The sequence below is a fragment of the Stylophora pistillata genome, chromosome 5, assembly GCF_964205215.1.
Source record: "Stylophora pistillata chromosome 5, jaStyPist1.2, whole genome shotgun sequence".
Lineage (NCBI taxonomy): Eukaryota > Metazoa > Cnidaria > Anthozoa > Scleractinia > Pocilloporidae > Stylophora > Stylophora pistillata.
The window spans coordinates 13270995-13288055 of record NC_142523.1 but is presented as its reverse complement, the minus strand read 5'-3'; the positions used below and the strand labels follow the sequence as shown (position 1 = coordinate 13288055).

At 40.4% G+C, this 17061-nt stretch overlaps 2 protein-coding genes and 1 long non-coding RNA gene across 3 annotated transcripts; all 3 read right to left on the bottom strand.

Moving 5' to 3' along the window:
- Positions 1–3083: 3083 nt before the first annotated feature.
- Positions 3084–5502, bottom strand: LOC148730368 (uncharacterized). Its single transcript, XM_088761490.1, has 2 exons — positions 5057–5502; positions 3084–4343 (listed from the first exon to the last, which is right to left on the bottom strand). Exon 2 carries the CDS (start codon positions 4333–4335, stop codon positions 3085–3087), a length of 1251 nt encoding a protein of 416 aa, XP_088617616.1. The 5' UTR covers positions 4336–4343; positions 5057–5502; the 3' UTR covers position 3084.
- A 640-nt stretch (positions 5503–6142) lies between these two features.
- LOC148730367 (uncharacterized) lies at positions 6143–12193 on the bottom strand. The gene is made up of 6 exons (XM_088761782.1): positions 12172–12193; positions 11037–11152; positions 9721–9785; positions 7651–7793; positions 7040–7219; positions 6143–6404 (listed from the first exon to the last, which is right to left on the bottom strand). Exons 1-5 carry the CDS (start codon positions 12191–12193, stop codon positions 7122–7124), a joined length of 444 nt encoding a protein of 147 aa, XP_088617908.1. The 3' UTR covers positions 6143–6404; positions 7040–7121.
- Positions 12194–12405: 212 nt separating this feature from the next.
- Positions 12406–15923, bottom strand: LOC148730366 (uncharacterized). The gene is made up of 4 exons (XR_016001157.1): positions 15818–15923; positions 14069–14183; positions 12939–13090; positions 12406–12543 (listed from the first exon to the last, which is right to left on the bottom strand). It is a non-coding gene; the product is annotated as an uncharacterized LOC148730366 (long non-coding RNA).
- Positions 15924–17061: the final 1138 nt, after the last annotated feature.

Sequence of the window (17061 nt, the reverse complement as noted above, 5' to 3'; positions counted from 1 at the left end):
AGACTTTAGGAGATATCTTACGCGGATCATTCTATGGATCAATAGCCAAATTAGATCGTTCTTCTTGTTCTCAATTAGCTTTAGGCGAGACTTGCGCCACACCCAGGCCCAACGATTGATGGGGCGGTCCATAGCAGACGCCCAAAAACCGGAGCACCGGGGTGCAACGCAGAAGGGGTCAAGCAACAAAAGATATAAATTCTTACTGGTGAGTAAATCAGGTAAGGCACCAGTTTTCTGATGCAAGGTACGGAAATTATCTAAACAAAGCCGGTAGTAATTGGAAGGAAGGAAGGAAGAGGGGCCAGAATTTGTGGGAAAAGAAAAACGGGGATCTAGAATAGTTAGCTTATCTCCTAAAAAATATCGAGCTAGGTAATGCCATTTGGATGTGCCAAAGTCATCTCTTAAACTGGAAAAAACAGAAAGGCGCAGGCTAGCGCACTTAGCTTTAAAATTAACGACGTTGAGGCCCCCAGAGGATGGGGGCGCACAACAGCGATCGCGACTTACATTTTCCATTTTTCCTTTCCAGATAAAAGGCCAAATGATCGACTTAAAGCTATCGTGCACCCAACGGGGTGGGGGGATGACTTTAGCAACGTGCCATAAACGGCTTACGCCTAAAGTGTTTACAATTAAGGTTCTACGATAAAAGACAGGTCTCTTTGTTTCCAAAGATTTAGAACCGAACTTAGTTTGTCTAATTTGGCCCGCCAATTGTCGTCGTCGACATTGACGAGGCCGTTTGAGAAGTAAACACAAGCACTCTCATTTTAGTGACCCATTTGAGGCCATAGGGAGATTCAATTCTAGTTCGCCATTTTCCTAACCACATTGCTTCAGATTTGGACGTGTTCAGTTTAGCGCCAGATCCTTGTTCAAATTTTGATACGACTCGGAGAAGTGAAGAAAGAGACCTTTCGGATTTTAAGATGCAAGTAGCATCGTCAGCGTACTGGGATATTTTATATTGAAGGCCCCCTGCTCCGGGGAGCAGGAAACCTTCAATATCTTTACAATTACGGATTTGCGTTGATAATACTTCTGAAACTAGCACATAAAGGAGAGGAGATAATGGGCATCCCTGTCTCACCCCTCTTCTTAAGTGGACAGGGGGGGAAAGGGAGCCATTAACAATGATTCTAGAGAAGGCTTTAGAATAAAATAGTTCGACCCACCCACAAAAGGAGGGGCCGAAACCAAATTTACGCAATACTCTCATCATGAATTCGTGGTCAACTCGGTCAAAAGCTTTTTCTTGATCTAAGGAAATGAGAATACCTGGTTCATTAGTTTTGTCAATCATGTCAAGGGCATCACGAAGTAAGGCCAAATTTGAGAAGATAGTGCGGCCGACCACGCCGCACGTTTGGTCTGAATGCACGATGGAGTTCATGACTTTTTTCAATCGTTCAGTGATGATTTTAGATGCTAACTTGTAGTCAGTGTTTAACAAGGAAATTGGGCGCCAATTTTTTGCGAGGCGTCGATCATCTTTTTTGTGGATGAGTCGTAGGAGGCCCTCGTACTGGCTATCCGCGAGGGAGCCAGCAAGAAAGGCCTCGTTCAAAACAGAAAGGAGAGATTCGCTCAAATCGTTCCAAAAACACGAGTAAAATTCTGTTGGGAGACCATCAGAACCGGGTGACTTGCCGGTCTGAAGGCCTTCCAATGCAGTAAGTAATTCTTTATTAGAAAAAGGGCCTTCACATAGATTGCGCTCATAATCAGTCAGTGAAAATTCGAGGTCGTCAATTATTTCAGTTTGAATTCGCATATCAAGAGGATCTTTGGTGAATAAATTCTTGTAGAAATTGGTTAAAATTCTTTCAAGATCATTTTGAGAATTTCTGAGAACACCGTTCTCGTCAAAAAAAGATTCAAAACTATTCATGTCAGCTCGTTTTTTCTCCAGACGGAAGAAATAGCGTGTTGGTTTCTCGCCTTCTTCGAACCATTGTGCTCGGGAGCGGACTTTAGCTCCTTCGGCTTCTTTCGAGATTAGAGAGGACAATTGGCTTTCCAAATCGCTAATTACACCTGGGTTATTTAAGCGATTAGAATGTAAAGCGTTTTTAGCATGGGTTAATTGCTTAGTAATTAGGATTCTTTTGGCATTTGCTGTTCTCTGTTTACGGATACAGTATGAAATACTTGTTTTGCGGATTTCAATTTTTAGAGCATCCCACCACTCGCGAAGGGAGGCGAATTCGGGGATTTTAAGCTTAAAGTTGTTAATCGATTTTGACATAATGTTTTTAAATTCTACATCTGAGAGTAAAGAGCTGTTGAACTTCCAAATTCCAGGACCGTGATTAGAAGGGTTAGTCGTTAGTTCAATTTTTACAAAGTCATGATCGGATAGGTCGTATACGCATGGAAGAATATTACATTTCGTTACTAGGGTTAAGCCTTTAGCGACGAGAAAGCGGTCAATTCTAGATGCCTGGGTATGGTCTTTGTTAGACCAGGTGAAAGTTACTTTGCGCGGGTTGTTTTTGCGCCAAATGTCTGTAAGTGAGAAGTCAGCACAAAGGGATCGGAGAAGTTTTTGATCAGACAATAGGATGGCGGAACAATTTAATTTATCTAGGACATTGTCTACACAATTAAAGTCTCCCCCGATCACTAGATCCCCTTGGGGGAGAAAGTAATTGTGCAGACAAGAGAAAAAACTTTTATGATCCGAAATAGTATTGGGAGAGTAAATGTTTACTAAATTTAGTTTAGAATTATAGTAGTCAATGAGTAAGCTCAATATTCTTCCTTCGGAATCGGTCAAAAAACGGATAATTCTGCCAGGGAAGTTTAGAGAAAAGAGGATGGCAACACCGGCAGACCTGCCAGTCCCGAAGGACCACAGACATTTGCCGCGCCAGAGTGTTTCGAATTCCTCCGCTTGTTTTTTACATGAGACATGTGTCTCTTGTAAAAAGAATATGTCACACTTTGAATAATTTAATTCTTGAATAATTTTCCTACTTTTTCTAGAAGACCCGAGTCCTCGCACATTTAGAGAAATTATTTTAAACTTACTCATCGAGTTTGGTTAATAAATAAATAAGCAAATTAATAGATAAATTAATATCTGTACCGCCTTCTCCTGACTCTTTCCCATCCGTCGTCGCTATCAGTATCTGAATAATCGCGGCGAGAAGATCTGTCTCGGTCATCGCGCTTGCGATAGCGGTCACGGTCGCCTCTTCTCTCTTCCCGCTCATCTCTTCGATCATTCTTTCGGTCACCTCGCCGTTCGTTCCCTCGCTCATCTCGCCGTTCATCCCCTCGCTCGTCTCGCCGTTCATCTCTTCGCTCATCCCGCCTTCGCTCGTCTTTTCTTTCTGAGTCCTTTTGTCGCTCGTCGCGTCCCTCAGGGGGCTGTTTCCTTTCTTCCTTCGTTTGCTTCTTTCGCTCTTCGTCCTGTTTACGTTTGTCTTCCTTTTCGCGTTTTTCCTTCATGCGTTTCAGTCGTTCATCCCGCTCCATTTTCTTCTGTTCCTCCGTTTTCTCTACCTTCGCACCGGCATCAATATTTGCGCTGAAGAGAACGAACGGGCAGCTGTCAATGAGATGTTCGTCTGACAAACAAACTGAACATTTAGCCCCTTCCTCGCAATCTTCGGAACGGTGGCCAGGGCGCTCACAGTTAAAGCAACGAACTGTTGAGCATTCCCTGGCCAAATGGCTCTCATCACCGCAGTTTCTACACGATTTAGGCTGGTTCGGGTACCAGATACGTATCGTCTCACCGGCCACGCGGATAGTATTTGGGATCTTGTGGGCGATATTCATTCTGGCCGTTCGCACTCCGTTTTCGATATGTTGCGCGATTAGATCACGGCGGAAGCTGAGGACACGGCCATAGTGGCTAAGGCGGCCAATTAAGGCCGTGTCCGGCAGCTCCGCTGGCGCCTCATATATTTTCACAATTGCAAGACGGTTCTCGCAGTCGCCAAGAAAGGTTTTCAGCCCCTCGATCTCAACGTATGGGGTTTCAAGAGCAGCCTCCTTCGCCGCTCGCGATACAAAAGAGACTACCCAGGACTTGTTCGAACTTTTCTTCTGGATTGTGGCGATTGAATCAATGTCAATGCCAGCGGCATCAAAGCTCTCCAAAATAGTCTGGGAGGTAACCAAGGTATCCACGGAAAAATACACTGACCGGTCTTTGATGATCTTGGTTTGCCCTGAGCCCATAAATGGTACGCCTCTAAAACGCACACCACTATTTTCAAGGAGTTTTAAGGCCTCCGGGACATCAAGCTCGGACGCCCAGGTTTCGTCGGTGGTACTGGTGAACTGCTCATTAAATTGGCTCTCCTGGCTTTCCATTATCAAAACTAAAAGAAAAAAGAGAATACTGATTTTCATAGGCTAAAAGGCCGAGAAGCTTATAACTGTTTCGGCCTTCTGGGCCTCATCAGTGCAGTGCTAATGCTAGGATGGGGGAGAACCGAAACGGTCACCCCAAACGACCCAACCTTTGTGGTATCGTCTAAGCCATGCCAGAGTGCTCAAACTAGAGTAAACCAGCGAGCATGCGCAATTGCAACGGCAATATATATATATATATATATTGAATAAAGGCTGATAGTTTAGAAAGAAACTGTTTGGGGCTGCTTCGGTGGGAGTAACGAAATAATTTGGATATATCAACAAAGTTGAAGTGGTAAATTGGCCACCGTAACGATTACAAAAGCTGACGTTTCGAGCGTAAGCCCTTCGTCGGAGCGTTAGCTCTTCGTCCGACGAAGGGCTAACACTCGAAAAATGTTTACATTTGTTTAATTCGCTTTGGAGGAAGGAGCTGTAGGAAGTACTAAGCAGCAAGAAATCATTTTACAAATGAATATGGTAAAGCATAGTCGAGTTAAGCAAGAGACCGCAATTTCTATCGGTTTACCGGCGCAATAAACCACGTGGGATGTTAGAAGAACACGAGAAAAGTTTGTAAACCACGAACCGGAGGCGAGTGATTTTCAAACTGTTCGAGTACTGTGACCAAAGACGAGAGACCAGTTATCACACACGACACTACTCGTGCGATACACACCGTCACGCCGTTTTGGACAGGTCCCCAATTTAACAAGGTACTCTGTGCTGATCGAAGAGTCGGCCGGAGGCTAGTATGTACTATTCCTTGCCAGCAGTGACCAAAGTAAGCTAATTTTGATTTCAATTAACCCATGATACCATCCTCTTGCTGATAAGCCCCCCTATTCTCGCCACATGTTTGTTGAATGATGTTATGTGATAATTCACTTCAAACCGTTGACGTTTCTCCACTCTGAGGATTATGTAATATGTGTATCCTCGCACCATCAAACTGTTGTCGAATGTTATTGTAAAAGAAGTATCGTTGAATGGCAATCTTCCGGGTCCTTTATTAAAGCAGCCTCCAGATCCAGTGGAGGCTGACGAAGTACCGTCAGGATACACCACAGGCAGAGAACTGGGGTCATCAATCTCAGGACTCTCATCTGGTGCATAGCAGATCCAAGTGAAATTCATTCCAGTGTAGTTTCCTAATTGAGAAAATGGTACATTGAGTAAGCACCGTTCAGTTCTTTTGCACTGAAGATTTGCAGTACACGCCTAGTATTTCTGATTTGGTATCAGAAGGCAGTTCATATGATCTTTTAGAGCTTGAGGTATCAAACCGTCTCCAGGTTCCCCCCGGCCTCTGCCTCACCTGGTGTGAGACGTAATGCTATGGACCCGGCAGCGGCTCACCCTCATAAAGTGGGCTCCAACCGAAGGGGGAGGAGCTTTTTCCAACGGGGAAGAATATCAAGAGCGGAGGTTTTTAGAAACTTTTTGTGGGGCAAGAAAAATTATCATCGATGTATAGTGCGTTTTCTGTAATATTTTTTCACATGTAATTCATTTAGAAAACCTTATCAATTGGAAACACTGTTTTGATATTAAACATGGCGATATCGCCAATAAGGTGTTGCAGCACGTTTTCTAATGGCCGGCTCAGAAGAATGCTCATGCAAACACTTGTATTTGTTTCTTGTATTGTATCCTTTGAACCTTTTATATAATTTTATCTAATGATGGGTCTTGGGGTACCTTATTTTGTGAATATCAGTCGGAATGAGCCTATAAAAACCTAAGTTACCTTTCTCAGCAAAGAAATCAGGGTCGTAGGTTTCACTGCCATCCACTGTCATTATGGTATTTTCAGTGTATATTGCATCGTAACCCTTGGCAATGTAGACATACAACGGACCAGGTTTGATCTCAAGGAATCCAATGGCATGACCGGCTTGGAAAGGACTCATCGGCGTGTTTACCGCCAGTTGCACAACGTAAAGACCATATGATAATAATCGAGCTGACAATGACCAAGACGTCGACCTGCTGACGGTTGAGAAATTGCTCACGGTCTCGTTGTCCTAAATGGAGATAGAATGGAAACGATAGATTCTCCAATTTGCGTAGACCGCTAAAAACTGGTCATAATGTTCCTGACTTATCAAAGTAAGTTCTTATGCGACTGACAAAAGAGGAGTTCGTTAACGAGTTCGTTAGCAGAGCGGACAGCATGTACAAGAATGCTGTTAAAAAACAGCTTAACGCCTTTAAAGGAGCAGCCAAACAATTCATAGGGATATGATTGTCACGAAGATATGTTGGATACATCATTGTAATTGGTGAAATAAAATACATAAGCAAAGAATAAAAATAAACCAAACAACAGAAAACATATCATGTACTTCTTGAGAAAGGGAGGGTCGGACAGGAAAATACTTGGTTCGAAGTCCTGACCTCGAACAAAATATTTTCCTGTTCGACCTTCTCTCTCAGTTATTTAGTACATATTATGTTTTCTCAAACATCTCAGTGGTCCTCGAATCTGATTAGCTGATTTCACGCGCTCTAGTGGTCCGAATTAAAAAGAAAACTGCTCCGTGGCCTCAGATTTACTAATCGGATCAAAAAACAAGTCTACAAGCTGCGAAAATCCTGGAAACGCAAAATATAAACATAAGAAGCAAGACCTAATCAAGGTACATTAAACTACACTAACCGGGCTAAGATACGCCACTTCCCATGTGTAATTCTTCTTTGGCGGATTTGCGCAGTAGAAACTCACATATCCCTCAATTACTCTAGCATCCATCCTGCCTGCGATATGTGGTCGGGTAGTGAAAATCGCGCGACAAAGATGTTGATACGCGAACATAGGAGCTTAATCCATAACACTGTGCTGTAAATTTTAAAAGGAAAATGATAATAGGGACTATATCAATGATGATAATTAAATAACACATTAACTAAAACTTATCCTCAGAATGTTTCATGGGAATATCCTCATGAATTTTCGAGTTATAATTAGCCCTAGAAACACTCGCGGTGTCAATTATCATTTACGTGAGCAGAACAAAAACTGTATGCACTAGTTTTACGCTCTGGAGAGTTTTTGTTACTCTCTCAAGTTTGTCAAGTTTGATAAGAAGTTGGTTTTACAGTGACATAATATGATATCATGCTACGCACGAGGTCGAGAGATTTCTCAAGGAAAACAAAAAAATGAGCTTTTAATGTATTTGAAATGAAGCCTACAGGGATAACTTGGCTACACGGCCGAAACGAAGATCTTGACAATGATCACCTTATTAGTAGCCATTATCTTCCTACCTGCGTACTGGTGAACGGCCATAACTTCCGCGGCAGAGAAATTAAGAGTTAATCCTATCATCTTATCAGCGATGTACGCAATATTTTGAAAGCTTGTCGGAAAGTGATAGTGTCCTATTATGTAACTGGAATTGTGGTCGGGCCTAAATGAAATGAAATATAAAAAATTTTAATACAATCATTCATCTAACATAGATAACTTCTTACTTTTGATGTATTCACGGGTGTTCGTAGGTTAGCATTGTTTGAAATTGTTCGTTTCACTCTCCCCAATCTCTCGTTTCCCAGACGGCCGATCGCATTTGAAAAAGACTGAAAACTATCCACGGCTTTTACCCACTAGAGGGTAAACCTACTGTGAAACATTTTTATTTGACATTTGCGTACTTAAACAGCTATTGACTCCCAGTATGTTTGCATTCATTAAACCTGATGGCAATTACAGAAAACCTCGATGGTACATCAATCTTTGAATGGTCTTATATTCTGCTAAACAGTACGGAACATGTTGATCCTTAGCCCCTTTCACTCCCAAGATCTCATTTGCAATTCTATTTACTGTCTTCCATAAAGTTCTTATGATGTTAGTTTAAGAATTTGGTTTTGGATCAACTGATAATCCCCTGATTCTCTTCTTTCCTTATTCTCAACACTTTCCCGCTTGATATTGTATTGAGTCAAAGATTAAACCACCCTGTCAATGCACAAGTCGTAAATAGAATAGGACAGCTGATGAATTTCTTGTAACCCGATAATGAAATATATTGGGTAAACATTGTTTTTCCTCTTATCACGAGCATGAGACAGAGGAGGACAGTAGCTCTCTAGAACACGGGCGTCTATTGCATAAGAGAGAAACTGAAAATAATATGTTCAATTAGAGAAACTAATGCCATAGCGGAACAGCGCTTTACCAACTGAGGTATCTAGCAGGCCCCGGTTGTTCGAAGGATGGATAACGCTCTAAAAGGATAAATCTCTATCTAGTGGATAGCGTAGTACGTTTTGGTAATACTTATCCGCTGGATAGTGATTTATCCGTTGGATAGCGTTATCCGCTCTTTGAACAACCGGAGCCAGGTCATTATGTTGGTTCGTAATGACTGAAACTCGTGAAGTGATGAATCAATGAGTTTGGTTATATAAAAATCATAAATGTGAACTTTTTTTTTTATGAAATGAATATGAAAGCTAGTGACCAGCTTCTAGTTGGCTTGTTAGTTCAATTGGTAAATTACTGTAAGTCGTTGGAGGCCTTCCGGTATCAATAGGTCTGCTGTTTACATGTCAATTTGTTCAATAATAATTAACAATAATAATTTATTGACTTCTAAAGCGCTATAATCACCTCATATCCAACAAGCGCAAGTGGAATAATTGTTTTATTAAAAAAAACGCCCCCAAGATATTAGACAAATCTCCTCGACCTTATTTTGTGAGAAGAAACCGGATTTAACAATGTACAGAAATTAGATTTTGTTATAGTGGCTCATATACCATAATGGTTGAGCCAATAAAAAGTCTTGAATTGCATTATCCAATGATCCAGTTTTTAATAAATATATATATCTAAAAGCGCCGAAATAATAAATCAAACAAATATTTTAATTAAACATAAAGTGCATGAAAATCCCCACTGGTAAGATGCAGACCGGTAAGCTATTTACAAAGCGCGGCCGATGAGTTGAACTTGGGGCAACCGACAACAAATCCAGCGAGTAGAGGGTGAAGGACTCGAACCCAGGCCACTTGATTACAAATCCAGCACCCTAACCACTCGGCCACGCCGCCTCCAATTTGTTTACATCGATTTAGTGTCAGATTTGCATATTCTGACCCCTACAAATAGTCGTCCCACGCTCCGTGTATGTACGACTTAAAATGGAGACATAGCAACCACGAAGAGCAAGGTTAGTTGGAGTCATATTTTCTACAGTTAAGAACTTATTGACTTCCCCATAAGCTTTGACAATGTCAGTAAGAAAAGATTACACATGAATGAAAACAAAATAACATACATACTAGAAGAACAAACCCTCCTTCAGAACGAAGAGAAGTAACATATTTTACCTGAAAAACATTAGAGTTCCATTGTAGACACCACATATTTTTCGATTGGTTATCTCCTCTACAAGCTGCAAGATTTCAGAAGAAACGAAAGATGAACGACAAAGGAAACAAACGGAATGATAGGCATTACCACCTGAGCTTATCAGTTTCTACAGCGTAAAGTGATTTTTGAAGATAGTACCCTTACTTCTCCTCCTGCTGAATGGAACAAGTCATGATTGGATAACCCCCCCATAAGAGGTTTGCTTAACAATCTCCTCCTGCTGAATGGAACAAGTCATGATTGGATAACCCCCCCCATAAGAGGTTTGCTCAACAATCTCCTCCTGCTGAATGGAACAAGTCACGATTGGATAACCCCCCCATAAGAGGTTTGCTTAACAATCTCCTCCTGCTGAATGGAACAAGTCACGATTGGATAACCCCCCCATAAGAGGTTTGCTTAACAATCTCCTCCTGCTGAATGGAACAAGTCATGATTGGATAACCCCCCCATAAGAGGTTTGCTTAACAATCTCCTCCTGCTGAATGGAACAAGTCATGATTGGATAACCCCCCCATAAGAGGTTTGCTTAACAATCTCCCGGTATCATTTATACTGCTAGGTGAAGAGAAACTCTCAAAGATTAAGTGTCAAACTAATGAACACGACGAAATAACCTCAGCCAAAGATTTATATCAAAGGTACGTCTTTCGATCCAAATTTTAGCTTTCGAGCTACTAAGCCTTAATAGATTTTGATTAAAAACAACAACCAAAAAAAGACTAAATAAGGATTTTTATCGAATTTAACCCTTTCATTCCCAAAATCTCATTAGTAAATATATCTTATTAACCAAGCGCGAGGGCCGTACTGGGATAATATCGGCCCGAGGTCTTGACAGTACGGACCGAGCGCAGCGAGGTCCATACAAAATAGAACGAGGGCCGATATTCTTCCAGTATAAGAGATTTATTATGCGATTGAAGTTCAAAGGGACACAAGCACGGTATCATTCGGGACCATTCGGGACAGTGCCCGGTCCAATACAGAGAGAATATTGACCGGCAATACAACATTTTGATTGGTTGATTTTAGTTATTGGCCCTCTGACTGCCCGAGTCGTGTAATAATTTTCCTTACTGTCTACAATACAGTTCTTCGGATGTTAGTTTAGAGAATTTAGTATTAGATCAACTGATAATCCCCTCATTTTGTTTTTTCCTTATTCTCATTATTTGTCAGCTTGAAATCGTATTGATATTGTAAAGAGGAATTCTGTCTTATATTTAGTCGCTCATGGGAGTTAAATGATAACACAACTCTGTTAACCTACCAAGGATTGCAACCTCGACGAGGCGTTTGTGAACGCCAGAGAATTCTTAGAGAAGATATCTTCATATCGTGGAAAGGCACCGCGATTTAGCCGGACTAAAAATACCACGTCGTAGGCTGTCGTCAAAGACAAATATAAAGTTGTCATTATTTTAAATTATTTTGATATGCTGTTGTTTGAAGTCCACAAACAGTTTGCTATTATCAAATTTCAAATAGTCAACTAAGCAGTCAGATTGTCATTCAGTTTCGATACAATTAGTCAGACCGTCGGTCGGTTATTCACTCATTCTTTCATTCAGTGAGTCATTGAGTTAGCAAGTCAGTAGGACAGTGAGTCAGTACGTCAGTGAGTGAGTCAGTGAATCAGTGATTGAATCAGGGAGTCAGTGAGCTAGTAAGCCAGTGAGTCAGTGAGACAGTGAGTGAGTCAGTGAGGGAGTAAGCAAGTGAGTCAGTGAGTCAGTAGGTCAGTGTGTCAGTGTGTCAGTATGTCAGTGAGTCTGTGGGTCAGTGGGTCAGTGAGTCAATGAGTGATTCAGTGACTGGGGGAGTGATTGAGTCAGTGAGTGAGTGAGCGAGTGAGTCAGCGAGTCAGTGGGACATTGAATTAGCAAGTCAGTGGGTCAGTTAATTAGTCAGTGAGTCAGTGGGTCAGTGAGTTAGTCAGTGAGTTAGTGAGTGAACTATTGAGTCAGTGGGTGAGTAAGCAAGTGAATCAGTGGGTGAGTAAGCAAGTGAGTCAGTGAGTCGGTGGGTCAGTGAGTCAGAAAGTCAGTGAGTCAGTACGTCAGAGAGTGAGTGAGTGAGTGAGTGAGTGAGCGAGTGAGTGGGCGAGTGAGCAAGGGGGTGAGTGACCGAGTGAGTGAGTGAGCGTGTGAGTGAGCGTTTGAGCAAGTGAGTCAGGATTCAGTGAGTCGGCGAGTCAGTGAGTGAGTGAGCGAGTGAGTCAATGAGTTGGAGAGTCAGTGAGTCAGTGAGTCACTGAGTCATTCAGTTAGTAAGTCGATGAATCACTGAATCGGTGAGTCAGTCAACCAGCCATTCCGTCACTTGGTGAAGGTTCAAAGGTGGCGAGCGTTCTATAGGGTGCTTAGAAATACTGATAAAGATAAAGCTAAATGTTTATGACATACCGTACACGTTGTACACATTCATCTTCAACGAATCACCGAGACCACTACCGCATTGAACAAGGTAGCTGTAACACCGATAGCACCACCCCCACCAACAGTAATGATAGCAGTACCGTCGAGTAGATACGACTTTACCGTACTTTTTGTAAGTTTGCTCGGCATTTGGCCCAGACAAACATCTCCCAACATTGTACAATGCAAAGTACCTGTAACCTCTGCCTGTTGAGGCTTTGGCGCAAGCCTCGACTTTTTGTTGGCGTTGAGAAACTGATCCTGATAAAAGAGGGTCTTGACCTTCTATGGAGGGTATGGGAGGTTGGAGACTTGATGCAGTCTTATAGCAGTAATAATCCCTGTTGTATCTATATGGGACTAAGAGGAAAATGGAGGAAATTATAAAGAAAAACCTTTTCCCCGAGGATGATTGTTGTTAGAGTATCCTTCTCTCAAGCATAGTCTTCAATTAAATCTGAGGATTTCTAGAGAGTTCTTTCCTTTTAAGTTTTGTTGATAACAAGGCAGGAAGAAAACGAGTTTAAGAAGCGTTGTACATAAAAAATTGGCGTCATGTCTTAATCAAAGAACCTGGATTCTTAAAAGCTTGAGAATTGTCCACTTATCGAAAGGAACCACTTTTCATATACCACTTCCCTCTCCCGACTCCTCGCCAGAAAGGTTAGTGAGATGCGGCAGCACTGAGTACAGCACAATGTAAGACAAAAAAGGTAAAATTTAAGAACTGAAACATTTAAATCATCGACACTCACATGTAAAGTTTTCCACGAGTGGAGAACAGTTCCACTCTGACTGTGCATATACAGCACACTGCCGTCCAAAGAGGAGAAGCACTGATTGGGCAATAATATTAATAATTTGCAGTAGAGACGCCATCCTGAAGCTCATCACGGAACTACTTTGACTACATTGGAATCAAGCAAAAAAAGAAATAAACTAAAATAAAAGATTATTGCGTGTTGATGAGTTTTAGGATACATTAGTGGTACGATTGCTAAAACCAATTATTATATGGCTGTGTCTCACAAGGACTGGGAACTACCGAATTCACGAATTTGATTGGCTGAAATCAATATTGAAGGCGGTCTATATTTTCCCATCTAGACCGGTATCTAGACCAGTCTAGAAAAAAAGGTACAAAGAATATAAAAAATTGGTTTAGAAGACACAGCCATATAGTAAACATCTTATTAACCGAGCTGGGTCGGTCTCTATGGGAGAATCTTGACCTCGGTCTCTGGTACAGACCGAACGCAGTGAGGTCTGTACTGGCGACCTCGGTCAAGATTCTCCCATACAGACCTCCCACTCGGTTAATAAGAACTAAGTACGAAATCAAATTTTAAAAGCCAGTCTCAGTGGTAGAGCGTCCGAAGTACTAATCAGAACGTCGTAGGTTCTATTCCTATTGAGAGCTCTTTTTCTCCGAATATATACCTGCATTATTCACCAAGTAACATTTCATTTTCGCTCAAAACACTGAGGGCTTAAATATTCCTTCCTCATCTACATTATCATTACACAGAAGCATTACAAATCAACATTCCTTTCCTAGCAGTATGCAGCAAGCTGTCAACATAGACCTAGTTAAACGGGTTTTCCTGATTCGAATCTCCTATAGCTCAGTGGTAGAGAGTTTGATGTACTATTCAGAGGGTCGTAGGTATGACTCCTACAATAATAATAATAATAATAATAATAATAATAATAATAATAATAATAATTTATTGATTTATAGTGCGCCTTTTAACATAACAGGTGATCAAAAGCGCATTACAACAATAATTAACCTAAATCTGTACAACTACTAGTAGCAATCGGGGTTCTTTTACTCCGAGTTTGCCTGTACTGTTCATTACTGAATAACATCTTTACCACGTACCCTGTATTTTTTAATAAATTTTTTTCATGATGTAGTTTTTTTATCTCTTTTATCTTTCAGACTTGCATTGCCATTCAAAGTAGAGGATCATCAAACACAGTAACTGTACAGGAATCTACAATGACAAAAACCAAAAATTAGCCACAAAAATAAAGCTAACTCAAAAAATTCTTATCTGCTTGCTAGAAAAAATAGAGAGGTGTCATGGTGTATAAAAAGATTTTATATGATTCTATACTTTATTTTACTGATTTTACATCAGAAGCAACCAACTATGTAACTGATGTTCTTAGACGCTATAAATGTACATCTTTGAAGTAAGCAACCCAACTAGCACCATGCAAACTGAATAGAGTGGTAAAGGTATCAGTACTGAGAATATGCCGCTTACTAATGTTAGTATCTAAAATGTCACTGTAAACCGAGATTGAAAACGGCAGAAAATGTAATGATTTTTCGACTTCGAACACAACACGACAGCTGCTACCAACGTTAAGGTTCGACTGATTCAAAGAAAGGTCGACTGTAGCTCTCCGTACTACGTACACCTGCTGCGAGAAGGTTTTAAGAACTTTCACTGGCCTCAAATTTGTTCCGTTTTAGCTCCGACGAATACTTATCACAGTTAGTCCAGACCTCAATGTTTTCTTTGATGCCTCACTCATGTGGGAATACATCTTTTTATCTTTAAATGTGATGCATGTTTTCAGTTGTTTGTTTTATTGCTTTTTTTTTTTTATTTTTTTTTTTGTTATAAGGACTAAATAAAATCTTAAAATTGGAAAAGAAAAATAATGATTCTTTTAATGATGAGAAACTTCTTTGTCTGACTAATCCTTAACAGAGTTAGAAAAACATACACCTCCTTATTGGATTTTTTGCAGGGTTTTTTTTTGGCGTGTCACGTTTATTTTTATATCTTCCAAACAAGCTTTACGAAATAATTCTATTTCCATAACTCATTTAGGAGATGATGACATAAAAGTCGAAACCGCTTCAATATTCATTTATAAAAACGCAACTTTTCGAAAACCTGCGTCTCTTTTATCTTTTCATGTGCCTCATGTACCTGTTTCGTGTAGTTTCCTGATCTCAAGAAATGCACTCGAGCTTTTACGAGATAGCAGCAGGTTACGTTATCGAGTCAATCTTAAAGGTAAATTTGGCTGAGTCAGTGTTTGTTTCGTCAATGCTTCATTTTGTTGAATAATAAATGTAAAATGGGAAGTGTTAGTTATACGATTTTCAAATGTAGTAAGATCAAATATTCTAAAGGTGAAATCTGAGGCTTTTCGGTTTGATCAAAGTCTTTATTCGTGCAAATTATACATTGTATCTTAAGTATAATTCTTTACAATCAAAGGGGATGACGACGAAAAAGGAACGTTTTTCTTTGATAAAAACAGGATGAAATTATGACGATGAAAGCATTCTTTTGTTTATTTTAGGAGGATAGAGGCCCATTTCTCGAAAGTTTCAGTAACTTAAAGGGCCCGTAAAGAGCTGTTCTGTTTTCATTCAAGGAGGTTAAAATGTTTTGAAAGTTATACAATGATACCATCAGCTATAGAGACGAAATGGACTGGTTAGGATGCCAGTACCTGCTACTCTTTTCTTTAAATTTTGATTTTAAAATATGATTAAGGGCCCCGAGTATGAATTTACACTTGTTATGAAACCTCTTCAAAACTTTACGATTTCACCAAAATTAAGGCAAACTATCTTTAAGAGGAAATTGGGAAATCTCACCTTTAAGCAGGCAAAACGTTGTGACAACTGAAGAAAACTCTAAATCTAGTTTTTTAAAGTCGTCTGAAGAATTCTGAAAATCTTCAACTTCCAAAACGGCCTTTGTCTTTTCTCAAAACTATGATTTTACAATATTGTGGTTTAACATCTGTCATGAAAAATTAATTTTGACTTCTGCTGAGAATGTTTGTCCTAGCCTCTGGTTTTCATTTTCGCCTATTATTGTCAACTAATTACCTCGTCATCCCCCTTAAGAAAGAAGAAATAGGGAGGGATATAAATGAAATTTTTAATGAATTGAAATAGCTCAATTGTTTTGTTGGTGGCAGTCTAGAGTGAAAGTATTAACCTCTAAGAGCTCAGATTTTTTATACTCAAAATGTGAGTTTAAGTTTCTGAAAGAAAACGTGCTCATTAATTCATTTCTTTTAACACCTGTTCCTTGACCGGAAACGGTTTAAAGTTTGAAAAATATCATCAAAGGCTAAGGAGATGCCAACGGTTTTCTAGTCATCAAGAGTCATCAAATCATACCGGTACACCAATTTGAAGGAGTTTTTGCCGATAAAATCTCAGTTAGGTGGTTTGCAACCAATCTCTAGAGACACAGGCAAAAATGGTGAAAGGAACAAATGCTAGTGGACGAACAAAAGAAGCTAAGGAGATATCTATTGTTTGCGTCCACCAACATGGCGGCAATGACGTAACGTTCAAACCACCTAAGGGGCCGACCATTTAACTTTTGAGGGGGGGGGGGGGGGTTGGGTGACTTCTGGACATCAAGAAATCTTTTTTCTAGCAATCTGCTGTGCAGGATATTTTTTTCCGTTCTCGATGCCCTTTTTTTTCTGTTACATCTGGGCTGCATGCAATTTTTTTCTTCCAATAAGCGCTTGCAGGAAATATTTTTTTTAAAATCACCACCCCCCTCCCCTCAAGAGTTAATGGTCGGCCCCTAAGGTGGTTTGCAACCAGTCTCTAGAGACACAGGTAATAATAGTGAAAGGAACAAATGCTGGTGGACGAACAAAAGGAGCTAATGAGATATCTATTGTTTACGTCCACTAACATGGCGGCAATGATGTAATGTGCAAACCGTGCACCCCTATGGATCTCTAAAGGCAGCTGTGTTCGTTAATTAACACCAAACAAATTACTGCAGGGTTTCTAAGAAAAACATTGACAATCTGGCGAAGGAGTGTAGTTGAGATAATAGTTGTTTCTGAACCAACTGTGAGAAGAAG

What these genes read in the sequence shown, in the direction of transcription:
- LOC148730368 (XM_088761490.1), bottom strand. Translation starts at nt 4,335, where the DNA reads ATGGAAAGCCAGGAGAGCCAATTTAATGAGCAGTTCACCAGTACCACC.
- LOC148730367 (XM_088761782.1), bottom strand. Translation starts at nt 12,193, where the DNA reads ATGAATGTGTACAACGTGTACG. An exon ending in GGAACTCTAATGTTTTTCAG is followed by an intron (nt 7,794 to 9,720) that starts GTAAAATATGTT and finishes CATTTCATTTAG; the next exon opens with GCCCGACCACAATTCCAGTT. An exon ending in GGCCGTTCACCAGTACGCAG is followed by an intron (nt 7,220 to 7,650) that starts GTAGGAAGATAA and finishes TAAAATTTACAG; the next exon opens with CACAGTGTTATGGATTAAGC.